This window comes from Aspergillus affinis (assembly GCF_023601865.1).
Source record: "Aspergillus affinis strain CMG 70 chromosome Unknown NODE_3_length_628324_cov_86_750800, whole genome shotgun sequence".
In the NCBI taxonomy this organism is placed as follows: domain Eukaryota; kingdom Fungi; phylum Ascomycota; class Eurotiomycetes; order Eurotiales; family Aspergillaceae; genus Aspergillus; species Aspergillus affinis.
In genome coordinates, this window is record NW_026515784.1 from 62,788 (window position 1) to 75,406 (window position 12,619).

Consider the following 12,619-nt stretch of genomic DNA (forward strand, 5'->3'; position numbering starts at 1 on the left):
TGCGCTTTCTTCATAGAACCAAGAAAAGAGAAAAAAAATGGCCGCGACCGGCAGAAAAAATTGCCCGTCTTCACCGCCCGACCAGGCCCGACGATGCTGCCTGAGAAACCAGGCTTCAAGACAAGTCACTGACGTAGCCAATTAGATCATGCGCGGGCCTGGTCGAGTCCCCGTATAGCTCGAGGCCGGGCGCTGAAAGCTTCCTGGTCCATGACCCTCTCTCCCCATCTGACATATCTCACGGCCTGCTTTCGGTTCTCCTTATTTTTCATTTCTTATCTCCCTTCGAATTCCCTAGTTGATCGTCTTTCTGTCGTTACCCCTTGTTCGCGTCAGTGTATGGCCGGAGACATACACTAGATGTCGACTCAGCCGCAGAAGCCATTACCCCAGGTTGGGAAGCTTGTCAGCGTGGTGTAAGTCGCTCGAATGATTGCCCTTAATGGAAGAACCAGGAGAAGTGCTTGGATCTGACATTTGCGTATAGTCCAGTAGGTTTAAAGGAGGCTGCCCTCGATTCGCCGACATTTCGTGCCACCACACTCCACTTCTCCGATCAGATCGAATTCCTCGAAAGATGGCTCGATGGATACGCGAAGGCCGCATCCAAGCTCTCGATGGAGCTTGCAGCCATGGAGGGAATTGTGAACACGTTTCTATCCTACTCTATGAACCCCCTGGTGGTCTCCGAAGCCGTGCTCGACCATGATTACACACTGTTGTCAATGAGAAGGAGCGGTGACAGCTCGAGGGATCTATGGAACGGATTGGTATCCACCTCCAAACGGATAGAATCGCTCGTTTCCGAGCCCATCAGAGTTTTCATACAGGAAGATTTGCGGAATTTTAAGGTAAACTGACAAGTGTCATTCATGCTTACAACATACGCCCGTCAAAGTCTTACCCCACTATAGGAGACCCGCCGCCTACTCGACCAGGCGCAAAAACATTACGATTACTTACAGTCCCGATATGCATCGCAAGCAAAGTCGAAAGAACCATCGTCCCTAAGAGAAGATGCCTTCCAACTCCATGAGGCCCGCAAGGCGTACCTCAAAGCGTCGATGGACTTTTCGGTCCAGGCTCCTCAAGTCCGAAACAGTCTCGACAGGTTGTTGGTCCGAGTGTCATTCGATCAATGGCGGGAGTTCAAGACCTTCCATAATAACAATGGCTCGACATTTACGAAATGGGCTCAGGAGATGGATCGTATCAAAGGTTGGATTCATGAAATGGAGGGAAGCGAGAAGTCCTCCAAGCGGGAACTTCTGTCTGCCAGGAAGCAGATCGAAGAAGCTGCGGAGGTTGCCGTAAGGCCATCGCGTGAGTTGGAGGACTACTCGATCTCGACTGTCCCCTACCTTGGATCCCGCCCTTTGTCGACACTCGAGATGACGACAGAGGCTAGGCCGGAGAAGCAAGGGTGGGTGAATCTGCGCACTCTCTCAGGCAAGCCCACACGCACAATCTGGGTCAGGCGATGGGTTTTCTTGAAGAATGGAATCTTTGGCTGTCTTGTACAAGGAGCCCGCACTGGTGGAGTTGAGGAAAGTGAGAGAATAGGTGTCCTTCTCTGCAGCATTCGCCCGGCCTTCCAGGAGGAACGCCGCTTTTGCTTCGAGGTGAAGACTAAGAGCAACACCATCGTGCTTCAGGCAGAGACGCAAAAAGAACTCATGGATTGGATTGCGGCTTTTGAAGCCGCGAAACGTAAGGCTCTAGAGCGCCCAGCGAGCTCCGATCCTTCACTTTCCGGCAAAGACACGATTCAAGATCCTGCGTTTGCCATCTCGTCTCCTCCGGCCCCCGAATTTGCCGCTGATCCGGCTGATTCTCTCACCCCACACTCAAGCGAGGAACAAGGCTCATCCGAGCGGGGTGGAATGCTCCCTCTTCCAGACAGAGATCCAAACGCTCTCCGGAATAGCAGTGATTTTGGCGCGTACAGGCGCTTGACCTCCCTGGAACCCGAAAGCTCGGCGAGAGAACACACCTCGCGTATCATCCAGAAACTGGATCTTCATCGCAAATCCAACACGGTGCAACCCTCCAACTCTATACCTGGAGCTGGAGGTGGCATAGCCAGCTTGATCTCCGCCAGTCACACCGCTCTTGGCTCCGGTACTGCTACCCCATACGGCTCGCCGGAGAATGATATCAACAGGGGCAACGAATCTCCTACAACCTTGGCACCACCGACGCTGGCCAATCCCCCAGCTCCTACTAGCATGAGCAAAGCAGCCGTGATTGTTAGCAATGAACGGGGACTTGGATTAGGCCAGGCCGACAAAACGGGCGGCATGCCTAGCGGCATGATGGCAAACTTGTGGGGAAGTTCCAACTGGGGCTTCGTAAATCGACTGGAACGAGAAAAATTGGGACTCTCGGAAACGCATCAGGACACGGACTCGGGCCACCCTCTAACTTCGCCAGTTAGTGATTCATCAAAACAGAATCAGACATCAGAAGCCAAAACCCCCGCTGGACCAAACCCCGCTAAACCATCGGCTCCAGGCCCTCGTCATCGACAGACAATGAGTCTTGATGGAAGTCCAGCCAAGGTACAGCAGGCAATTATGGGAGTTATCCATGAGTATCCCAGCTACTATCCGCAGCAGCTCAAAATCCAGGATTCTCAATTCCGACTTTTGTTCCCCAATGTCAAAAGAGAGGAAGCCCTGGTCATGGTGTTCCGGGCTACGTGGAATCCAAACGATCAGCAAGAATTCCCTGGAAGAGCCTATGTGACTACACGCGATATATACTTCTATAGTCATTATTATGGGCTGGTACTGACCACGAGTGTTTCTCTGGAAAGCATCAAAGAAGTCACTGCGGCTCCTGGAAGAGACTGCGACTTCTTGTTCCTTCATACCATTCCACCTCCTGGCGAAGACACTCCCGGCCGAGTCACAGTCAAGACTTTCCTTGAGCCGCTGAAGCTCCTTCAAAGGCGTCTGAATTTCTTGATCAACGATTCTACAGCCGTCGAGCCACTTGGTTTGGAGGCCATCTTCAAGGCCCTCACCAAGATGGAGACGGATGCGTTGACTCGGACTCCCAGTGTAGACAGCTGGGAGGATGTGGCTGCCCAAGAAGACAAGCTAGCCGACAGCGAAGGCACCACCGACCAGCACCCCGGAAGAGATTTCCGGGCTCCAATTTACATTGACAAGGATTTGGACATACACTCCAAGAAGGCCGTCAACGGCAAGGATGTGCCGAGGTTCAGGTTGCCTACCCAGCCCGTACAATATGTTCCCCAAGGGAACTTACACCTAGCAGCTGAGAAGGAGTTTGATATCAGTCCCAAGGCGACTTTCCATATTCTCTTCGGGGACAAGAGTGCAGTCTGGCAGCTTCTCTTGCATCAGAGGAAGGCACAAGGTAGGATACCTAATTCTGTCTGAAGCCCCGGATCGCAGCTAACCAAATCATAAAAGACATCAAACAAGGACCTTGGACCAGAAATGAAGCGCGCAACCTACGGAGGGACTTGCATTATCAAATTGAGACAACCGATATCTTAGGTACGTATCTCCAGGTACGAAGCTTGTTTTCCACAGGGTATCTGACATCATCCAGGACGGTCCCAGGGCAAAGAGATCTCCGATTATCAATTGATCGATGTCCTAAATGATCACCTCTGCTATGTGGTCACGGATAAGCGAACTCCATGGCACCTGCCCTTCAAGCGGTCGTTCAGGCTGGTCAGCAAAATTGTCATCACCTTCATAGCTAAAGGGAAGAGTAAACTTTCCATCTATACGAAGGTGGAATGGCTGTGGTCACCTTGCGGTCTGCAGAGTGAGTATCTACCTCAATAACATGGTTCATTGAAACAACAAGGTTAACAATCCCTAGGTGTCATTGACAAGCAAGCCACGGGTGATTTGGAACAGGATGCCTTGGATCTACTAGATTTGGTTGGTGACCAGGTGCGCAGGCTTGGGGCTCACAGTCGAACCAAGAAGGCCATTACCATCTTCGGCCACGTCGGACGCCAGGGTTCTGTATCACAATTCTCCGGCCAACCGGATTTTAAAATCGAGCCTCGCAAGCCTCGAACCCAAAGAACGCTAGTGCAGCTGCTCTACGAGATCTTTGTCTCGTTCCTCGAGAGCGCCATTTCATCTGTGATGTTGTGGACGTTTGCTCTCCTGCAGTGGTTATGGAAGACTACGAGTGCGCACAAGGTAATCCTTCTGTTACTAGTATCAAGCATGTTCATGAACGGACTCTACACGTCGCAGGAGGCCTATGAGTGGTGGCATGATCGAAACGCCGAAAAATTCATGGCCCGTCTAGGCGTCCACCCGGATCAGGTCATGAGCAAAGCTATCTACATAAGAGATATTGACGATGCACTTGCAAACACAACAATTGGACAGACCAGCAATAACGCAAGCGAGTGCTTTGCTACTTTCCATCAGCAGACACTAGGTGGCGACGGGGCCTCGCGCTCCCTCGGTGTCTCGAGTTCGAGGGACTCCATGACCAAGAGTGCAGCCCGACGACTGCAGCAGACTCGCGAACGGCTCGCCTTGTATCGCCACAATCTCTTGGTGGCTCTCCGCGTGGTCAACAGTATCGAGAAGGAGGTCATCGAGAACGAATGGGAGCGCTGGCTCCGACAAGAGCTGCGGCGATGTCGTCAGGTGGAAGTTCTTCTCGGCAAGACCAAAGCTGGCGACGAGGTCGATCTGCAGGCAGACCGCATGGGCCAGACCATCTTTGCCGGCCTCTCCGGCGACGTCAGACAATGGTACGACCAATACTGCACGAGTTGCCAGCGGGAACAGGAACAACTCGTTGGCGACCACCGGATATCCGAGGTTTCATAGGCAGGCGGCGGAGGATGCATGTGCCGGTTTGATTTATCTCTTGTTTGGGATTTTGTTGAACGATACCCCGTTTGAAATTGGTTTCTTTTGAGGGGAACCGCATTGTATATTCCTCCCAGCGTGAATAGTTTTGGTTGCATCACAATTCCCATAATTCAATCCAAGGAGCAGTTCATACGCAGTCTAATACCGCTCGGTGGCACAAACATCAGCACCACCGGTCTAGTTAGCGCAGTAAACCTGTTCGTTGACAGCAACAACCGATTAATTCTGCCGGGGCTTGACGGCGCCCTCCTGGACGATATAGTAGACCACCGTGCCGTCGCCGCCCATGCTCTTATCCACCATGGCCAAGAGCAGTCTCTTTGTGCCCCACTCCCCAGTCTGACGAGCCTTCCGCCTATATTCGTAATACTCGGCTAGTTGTGCAGCCTTCTCCCCGTTCTGCGAACCAGCACGCTCCTCACCCTCGTCCCCTAGATCTTCCTCGGCGCTGTCAGGAAGCGAGTCAAACACCGCCGCCAGCTTGCGCAGACTCCACGATTGTCCATGCACAGTGGGAAGCACGAACATGCGCTCCAGCTCGACGTCGTCCTCGCGCAGTCCCTTCTGCAGCATGTACAGCTGCTCGTCGGGGTGGGTGTAGACGCGGTGCGGAGGAATTCCGGAGATCAGGAACAGGGCCGAGGATGCATCATCTGTCGAGGGAGGGTTCGATGTGGGGATCGGGATGTCGTGTACTTTCAGCGATGTCCAGAGATGCTGGTGCTGGAGGTTGTGGAGGATTTGGATGGTGCTTGCGGAGAGCGGATTGGGAGAGGCGGAGGCGGCGATGAGGGAAGTGAGCGCGGAAGGGGTGGGTATGGCAGGGGAGGACGAAGATGGAGATGTCGCTGTCATGATGGGAATATCTCGGAAGTCTCTTGTGGTGTCTGTGTGTCTTACTTGGGGTGAAGTATATGATGAAATGGTCCGTGGCAGGAGAAGAATGTCCGAGCGGAGGAAAGGAAGAAAAAAAAAAAAGTCGAGGTGGGGAGGAAAATGGAATTCCGCGGTCTGCGGAAGGAGAAGAACACATGGCATCATCCGCTCGTTGCGCTCCTTAAATTCCTCCTTTCCCCGTCGTCTCAGTCCACTTTACGCTTCACTCTTTCCAGTCGTCCGTTGTACACTCCTGCCTGGCATATTTGCGCTCTCTTGTCGTTCCCTTTCTTTTATACTTCCTCGTTCCTAATGGCGCGCCAGAAACAAGCCACTCCTTTACAACGCGCGACTTCCTCGGAGATCATGCACGCGCATCCTGAAGATACCGATGCGCAAGTCAAACAAATTGGCAGCGCAAAACCGTCTTCTGGGGCCAATGGAACTGCAACGGTGAAAGATCTTGCTGCGGAAGTTCCTCCCGGTCTAGCGCAACTCGCGATCTGCGTCCTCGGAATCTATGCTTCATTGTAGGTGGCCTCGGTTTAGATTCAACCAATACTCTCAGAAGCATTCTAACTGATTGACTCAAACAGCCTTTCCTGGGGAGTTCTGCAAGAAGCGATTACCACGGTTTCTTATGCAGTTCGTCCCTCCACCGCTGATGAACCAGAGCCTCCCGCGGAGCGCTTCACTTTCTCGATCGTTTTGAACACCATCCAGTCGACCTTCGCGGCCATCACCGGCTTCCTCTACCTGTACTTCTCGACGCCGAAGGGCCAGAAAGTGCCCACGATCTTTCCCACGCGCAAAATCCTGTTTCCTCTGCTTCTCGTCAGCATCTCCTCCTCCCTCGCCTCGCCTTTCGGATACGCCAGTCTGGCGCATATCGATTACCTGACCTTCATTCTGGCCAAGTCCTGCAAACTGCTGCCGGTGATGTTCCTGCACTTGACCATCTTCCGCAAGCGCTACCCGCTCTATAAATACGGCGTCGTCTTCCTGGTCACTCTCGGCGTCGCAACCTTCACCCTGCACCACCCAGGAACGAGCAAGAAGATGGCCGCGTCCGCCGAGAAGGGCACCGGATCGTCCACGTGGGGGATCTTCCTCCTGTCGATCAACCTGCTGCTCGACGGCCTCACCAATACCACGCAAGACCACGTCTTCAGCTCCCCGCAGCACTACACCCGCTTCACCGGCCCGCAGATGATGGTGGCCCAGAACGTCCTCTCCACCCTCCTCACCTCCCTCTACCTCCTTATCATGCCGCACCTCTCCTCCACCGGACTCCTGCACAACCTCCTCCCCATGCCCATCCCGCCATCCACGGAAGCCGAGCTCACCAACGCCATCAGTTTCCTGTCCCGTCACCCGGAGGCCCTCAAGAACGTGATTGGTTTCGCGGCTTGCGGTGCCATCGGCCAGTTGTTCATCTTCTACACCCTGTCGCGCTTCTCGTCGCTGCTTCTGGTGACGGTGACCGTCACGCGGAAAATGCTCACTATGCTCCTGAGTGTGTTCTGGTTCGGGCACTCGCTGTCCGCCGGGCAGTGGCTGGGCGTGTTCCTTGTCTTCGGGGGCGTGGGCGCCGAAGCCGTGGTGCAGAGACAGGAGAAGAAGGCGAAGGAGTTGGCGAAAGCAGGGAAGAAGGCGTAGATAGATAGCTTTGGGTTTATGCTTCTCTTTCATATTGTATGTACATAGTTCGATAGATTATTTGATTGGATTTTTTTGATGTTATTTATTTCTGATTTTTGTTTTGTTTTATTTTCCTTGGGAGGTCTTGATATCAAAAATCAACGTCCATGATCTGTCCGCACCGATGAAAGCAGATAAAATAGAATCATCTATTTCCTCCCTTCAACCATGATAATATGATACCCGAATCCCGTCTTCACATCCGCATACTTAGGATTCCCCGTCGTGCTCGGCTCCAACTCATACGCCGCCTTCTCGAAGCTCGCATCAAGACTGCCACGCACTTTCCAGCCCAAGGAGCCGCCTGTCGAGAGGAAGAGAGGGTATATTAGCGGACCTTGTTCTTGCCATTATGACAGATCGATAGGGGTGTTTTTTGTATGTATACCTTGTCGGGCTTTATCCTCGGAGAACTCGCGCGCCACGTCGTCGAATTTCGCGCCGCCGCGCAACTTCTCCAGCGCTTCTTCTTTTTTGGAGAATTTTTCACACTGTAGGCGTGTTGGGTTAGCTTTCGTTCTAGGGGTCAATGTAGATGTGTATGATATGCTTGTAGGTGGGTGGGTGAGTTTCAAGTTATTCATGTACATATATATCACATTGAGAAAAACATATAAATCTCCAATTCCTAATATATGTATGTTCATAACACAATCGTCCAGTCGATATCCCAAACTCAACACTTACCACCATGATATACATACAGATACATGAACACACACATAGAACCCACCCAGTATATATAAAAAAAGTCAAGAATCACATACCAAGATATGTCGCACGTTGATTGAAGTGGCAGGCTTCAAGCCCTTCTTGTTATCGCCCCCGTCGGCCGCATCCTTGCCCTTGCCTTTCTTATCGCCGCCTTTGTTGTTCTTGGGGGCCATGATGCTTTCGAGATCTGAAACGAGACGGAAAAGTGCGCGCGAGACAGACAGACAGACAGACAGACAAAAAGAGAGAGGGTGTGAATTACCCCTCCGGGAACAGCGACGGGTAACGTGATATGAAGTCATGTGGGGCTGGGCGGGATGAAGAGCCTGAGGCAGCATTGGTTTCCTCTGGATGAATGCATGCATGAGGATTCTTTCTCTGTCTGACTGCCTACGACGTAAGTGAGGAGAGCCATTGCATTCCAGTGGTCGTTTCAACTTCTAATCCTACTTCATGCATCTACATCTGCATCTGCATCTACATCGATCGATCTGCATCTGTCAGAGTTCATTATTCGCATTCAGCACGGAGGACTAGTTACTGTACATGCCAATGCCATGCAACGTGATGGATGATCTCTTCCGGGCCAGGATCACCTCCTTACCGGAAGATGCGTTCTACATTGCGGATTTCATAACGGCAGAGGAAGAGGAGATCTTGCTGCAGAAGGTAAGTGGGGGGTTTGTCATTTCTTTCTTTATGCTTCTTTCTTTCTTTTCTATTACTGAGATGATATATTTTGCTCTATTGGATTGGGTTCAATTCCATCCTCATTTCTCGGGATAACCATAGTCTACGGCAGATAACTACGGCGCCTCTTCCCCGATGGACTCTCCTCTCGCATCGTCGTCTGCAGACCTGGCCATCAGCCCTCACCAAGTCCAATACGCTGCTATCGACACCCCTTCCAGCGTGGCTCGTGTCCCCTATCATCACCCCTCGCTTCGACTCGCTAGGGATTTTTGCCGACGCCCCGCACCGCGCCCCCAACCATGTCCTGGTGAACGAGTATCGTCCGGGCCAGGGCATCATGCCGCATGAGGACGGTGCCGCCTACTACCCCCTCGTAGCGACGGTGAGTCTGGGAGCACCCATCGTCCTGGATCTATATTCCAAGGGCGAGCAGCGTGATGATGATGATGGTCAACGACCGCGATATCGGATTCTGCAGGAGAGACGGAGTCTGTTGATTACAAGGAAAAAGATCTACACGGAATTTCTGCACGGGATCGCGGAGACGAGCAAGGATGAATGCCTGGATGCGGACTCGATCTGTAATTGGGATTTGCTGCGGGATCCGGACCGGTACCGATGTGGTTGGGCGGAAAGAGAGACCCGGATCAGCCTGACATATCGAGATGTTCTCAAGGTCGCTAAAGTGGGAAATACGATGAAATTTCTCGGGGGGCGGTGACGTATGTACTCTTTCCTTTTGAGGGAAACAGAAACCAGGCAGCGTCGGTTGAATAATGCAGCTGCACAAGCCCGGGGCAGTTATTTTTAACCTTCCCAATCGACGGCAGCCATTAGTACACCACTGGAATCATGTTCCATTTCCCCCGCACTGACTCCTCGCCAAACTTCTGCGCATACCACTTTCGGCTGGTTCCGGCAGTGACACCAAGGTTGATTGCGACAAACACCAGCGCTGACAGAATAGTCTTGTTGACCCATTCTCCCGGCGGGGCGGCTAGCAGCGCCAACGACAAATAGATAGCACATTCCGCAGTGTAATGCGGACACACAATCCTGTTGAACAACGGATGAGCGGGGACGGTGTACTTCTTGAGTGAGAAGAGGTAGAAGTGGCAGTCATGCTGCAGACCCGACGCGAAAAGGAAGAGTGGCAGGCAGAGAAATGTGCGGAGAGAAGGTACGTTGGTGATTTTGATATGGTCGAGGGTGTACTCGTGAGCCAGCAGGGTGCCTATATTTAGACGAATAGTTAATTCAAGCCATCCCCTCTCGTGATCTCTAACCCCCACTCCCCATACGTACCGGCGCCCTCGATCCAGATTGCAACCGACACTGCCACATAAAAAGCAATGCCAATAAGCCAATGGCCGAACCACATTTGAGATGACGATGGCTTCGAGAGTGCCAGGCACTCCACCAAGCGCCTTATACCCTGAACGAGCACCAATGCCCAGCACAGCAGGATCTGGTTCAAGGTCATCACATCCTGCAGGCGTTCCGGGCGAATCCTGGTCGCAACAGCCTCGAAGGCAGCCCCGCGAGACAGGAGCTGCACAGCCCAGAAAATCGACGACAGCACCGACGCGATGTAAAACTGCGTGAAGTAGCCATGGGGTACCTTCAAGGCAGCGAGGTAGTCGAGGGGGCGTGTGACCGGAGAGCCCCACGAGGACTCAGAGGGCGAGGGATTCGAATTCGACTCGGTTGTCGAGGTTGCACGGGCGCCATAAGGGACGAAGCGCGAGCGGAGCGATTGCGACAGGGTCACCGACAGGATCTGGAAAGAGGGGGAAGAAAATTGGTTTTAGTCCATTCTAGAAGGATTCGTAGATCCTCGTCTTTCTGACCCGGGGGAGGGGTTTTGTTTTTTTTTTCTCGGCATCTCCATGCTAACATGTGTTATCGATTGTCATACCGTACAGGATGCGAAGACGAAGAAGGCTCGGAGAGCGTCGACGGCGTCCATGCGAGTGGCCGCCAAAAGCGAGTCTATTAGATCAGAGATCGGATTGATCATGGTGGATTGGCGTCATGGACGGGAATTGTGGGTTGGTTCAAGGATTGGGGACTTGTTTTGGAATGACAGGACATGGGAAGGCAGGAGGAGAAAAGATCTTGGAAGGGAATGGATGACAACATGATTAATTAATGGCCCAGACCGTCCATCGTCATAACAATCAACCTGTCCTGCCAATCACACGGGGAATTTCAAACCCATTATTGCCTCTAGGCACTCTTAGGTATCATGTCATCCTGTTTTGTTTATCTCTCTTCGCAAGCATCCATACTCCGTACTATTATTATGATTAAATTGTGATAATACTCCGTACCTACCTTCTTACCTACACTTATAGCCCGGTGTCCTTCTGGCCGCGTATCATTACCGGGGGCCTACAGAAGTCCGATGTCTGCTGGCTGATGCGACACGTTCCGAGACTTCTTTGTGGGGAAAAACACAGAAAACCACCGACGAGGAGATGAGCAGTCATAAATCATAAACAAAACAAAAACAAAACCACCCCCCCTCCTTCTCCTCGTCCCAGTAAGAATCGGCGTTTGTTTGATGATTTGATCCACCAGGGTCTCGTGAGAAATAAAAAGCAACGGCACTAGTTGTGGACTAGATGGGTAGTTGACGGCCTAGTGAAGGGGCAAGCTGGTTATGTCAGCCGTAAACAACTCAGCATTACTTGTGTACTCCGTACATTCTGGCCTCGACTTCTCCTGCTCATACCAGTCATGATCCATGACGAAGACACCCAAGACGAAGATAAGGGTCAAAATCAAAATTCAGAAAAGAAAATCCAAAATCCAAAAGCCAGAATCACCACCACCCCACTTCCACCAGTTGCCTCGGACGAGCTCTTTCCCTCTCTTTCCTCGACCGGCCGATCCGTCGACGAGTTCCAATAAATCCATGCAAGTGACGCCAACCAGACGACCCAAACCGTGAAGGGGGGGGGCGAGGAGTGGGGCGATAAGCTGGATCAAGCATCTATTTTAATTGGTGGCGAGAAAGTCGATCGCCGCAGTCAAAGTGGGGCAGGGCGAGAAAGTCGAAGTCCGTTAGTCCGAAAACGGCTACGGGTGGGTGTGACTCCGTGTCGGTCATTGGCCAGACCACGGGTCGAGCTGATGCCTAGCCTGAAGTAGGTAGCCTACGGTGTACGCAGCTTCCAGGGAAACCCACTTGAACCCAGGAGGTCTCTCACCCTTCGTTCCAAAGGGCCCGTTTCAGAGATCCGCCACTCTTCTCTGACCGCCCCCGCCCGCTTTTGGGCCTTCTCGCAGCTCCAATCGGGGAACGAGGTTGCCTCCTTCTTGTTCTTCTCCTCCTCCTCCCCCTCCCCTCTCCTCTCCTCTTCCCATCTGTCCTCCCCTTCCCCGTTGCGGCTGCAGGATGGATACGTACCGTCTCCATCCATCAGTTTTAGATTGAAGGCGCCCGATAGATGCATCGGAATAGGCAGATAGACTGATCGATACCAAGTCTCTCTCTCCATTTTTATTCGTCCCGTTCGGTGACTCATCGCCTTCCTTCCCCTTCCTAAAATAAAAAACAAGTACTCCGTAGCAAAAAAAAAAAAAAAAAATGAATTAATCAATAATAGTAAGAATATTAATCCGGATTCGACTGAAAAGTCGGGCCGTCCGTATTGGCTGGTATCGTACCATGTATGACTAACCCGACTAGCGGAATCCATGCTCCGCTGGTGGCCAAAAAACACGGTGGTAATGGACTG

At 52.3% G+C, this 12,619-nt stretch overlaps 6 protein-coding genes across 6 annotated transcripts; 3 read left to right on the forward strand and 3 right to left on the reverse strand.

The window, feature by feature from the left end:
• Positions 1-360: 360 nt before the first annotated feature.
• KD926_006999 (putative transcription factor SipA3) lies at positions 361-4,844 on the forward strand (the record flags this gene model as incomplete). Its single annotated transcript, XM_053100306.1, has 6 exons — positions 361-416; positions 488-851; positions 915-3,387; positions 3,444-3,530; positions 3,586-3,807; positions 3,865-4,844. The coding sequence occupies 6 exons, from the start codon at positions 361-363 to the stop codon at positions 4,842-4,844; spliced, it is 4,182 nt and encodes a 1,393-aa protein (XP_052960679.1).
• A 264-nt stretch (positions 4,845-5,108) lies between these two features.
• On the reverse strand, positions 5,109-5,744 carry KD926_007000 (uncharacterized protein; the record flags this gene model as incomplete). The annotated part of the gene is made up of 1 exon (XM_053100318.1): positions 5,109-5,744. The coding sequence occupies one exon, from the start codon at positions 5,742-5,744 to the stop codon at positions 5,109-5,111; it is 636 nt and encodes a 211-aa protein (XP_052960680.1).
• Positions 5,745-5,885: 141 nt separating this feature from the next.
• Positions 5,886-7,424, forward strand: KD926_007001 (UDP-galactose transporter HUT1; the record flags this gene model as incomplete). Its single annotated transcript, XM_053100328.1, has 2 exons — positions 5,886-6,295; positions 6,362-7,424. The coding sequence occupies 2 exons, from the start codon at positions 5,886-5,888 to the stop codon at positions 7,422-7,424; spliced, it is 1,473 nt and encodes a 490-aa protein (XP_052960681.1).
• Positions 7,425-7,615: 191 nt separating this feature from the next.
• KD926_007002 (peptidylprolyl isomerase) lies at positions 7,616-8,353 on the reverse strand (the record flags this gene model as incomplete). Its single annotated transcript, XM_053100339.1, has 3 exons — positions 7,616-7,770; positions 7,855-7,957; positions 8,234-8,353. 3 exons carry the CDS (start codon positions 8,351-8,353, stop codon positions 7,616-7,618), a joined length of 378 nt encoding a protein of 125 aa, XP_052960682.1.
• Positions 8,354-8,732: 379 nt separating this feature from the next.
• KD926_007003 (uncharacterized protein) lies at positions 8,733-9,594 on the forward strand (the record flags this gene model as incomplete). The annotated part of the gene is made up of 2 exons (XM_053100350.1): positions 8,733-8,849; positions 8,983-9,594. The coding sequence occupies 2 exons, from the start codon at positions 8,733-8,735 to the stop codon at positions 9,592-9,594; spliced, it is 729 nt and encodes a 242-aa protein (XP_052960683.1).
• A 112-nt stretch (positions 9,595-9,706) lies between these two features.
• Positions 9,707-12,334, reverse strand: KD926_007004 (putative 3-oxo-5-alpha-steroid 4-dehydrogenase; the record flags this gene model as incomplete). Its single annotated transcript, XM_053100361.1, has 4 exons — positions 9,707-10,107; positions 10,179-10,653; positions 10,792-10,865; positions 12,067-12,334. The coding sequence occupies 4 exons, from the start codon at positions 12,332-12,334 to the stop codon at positions 9,707-9,709; spliced, it is 1,218 nt and encodes a 405-aa protein (XP_052960684.1).
• Between the last annotated feature and the right edge of the window lie 285 nt (positions 12,335-12,619).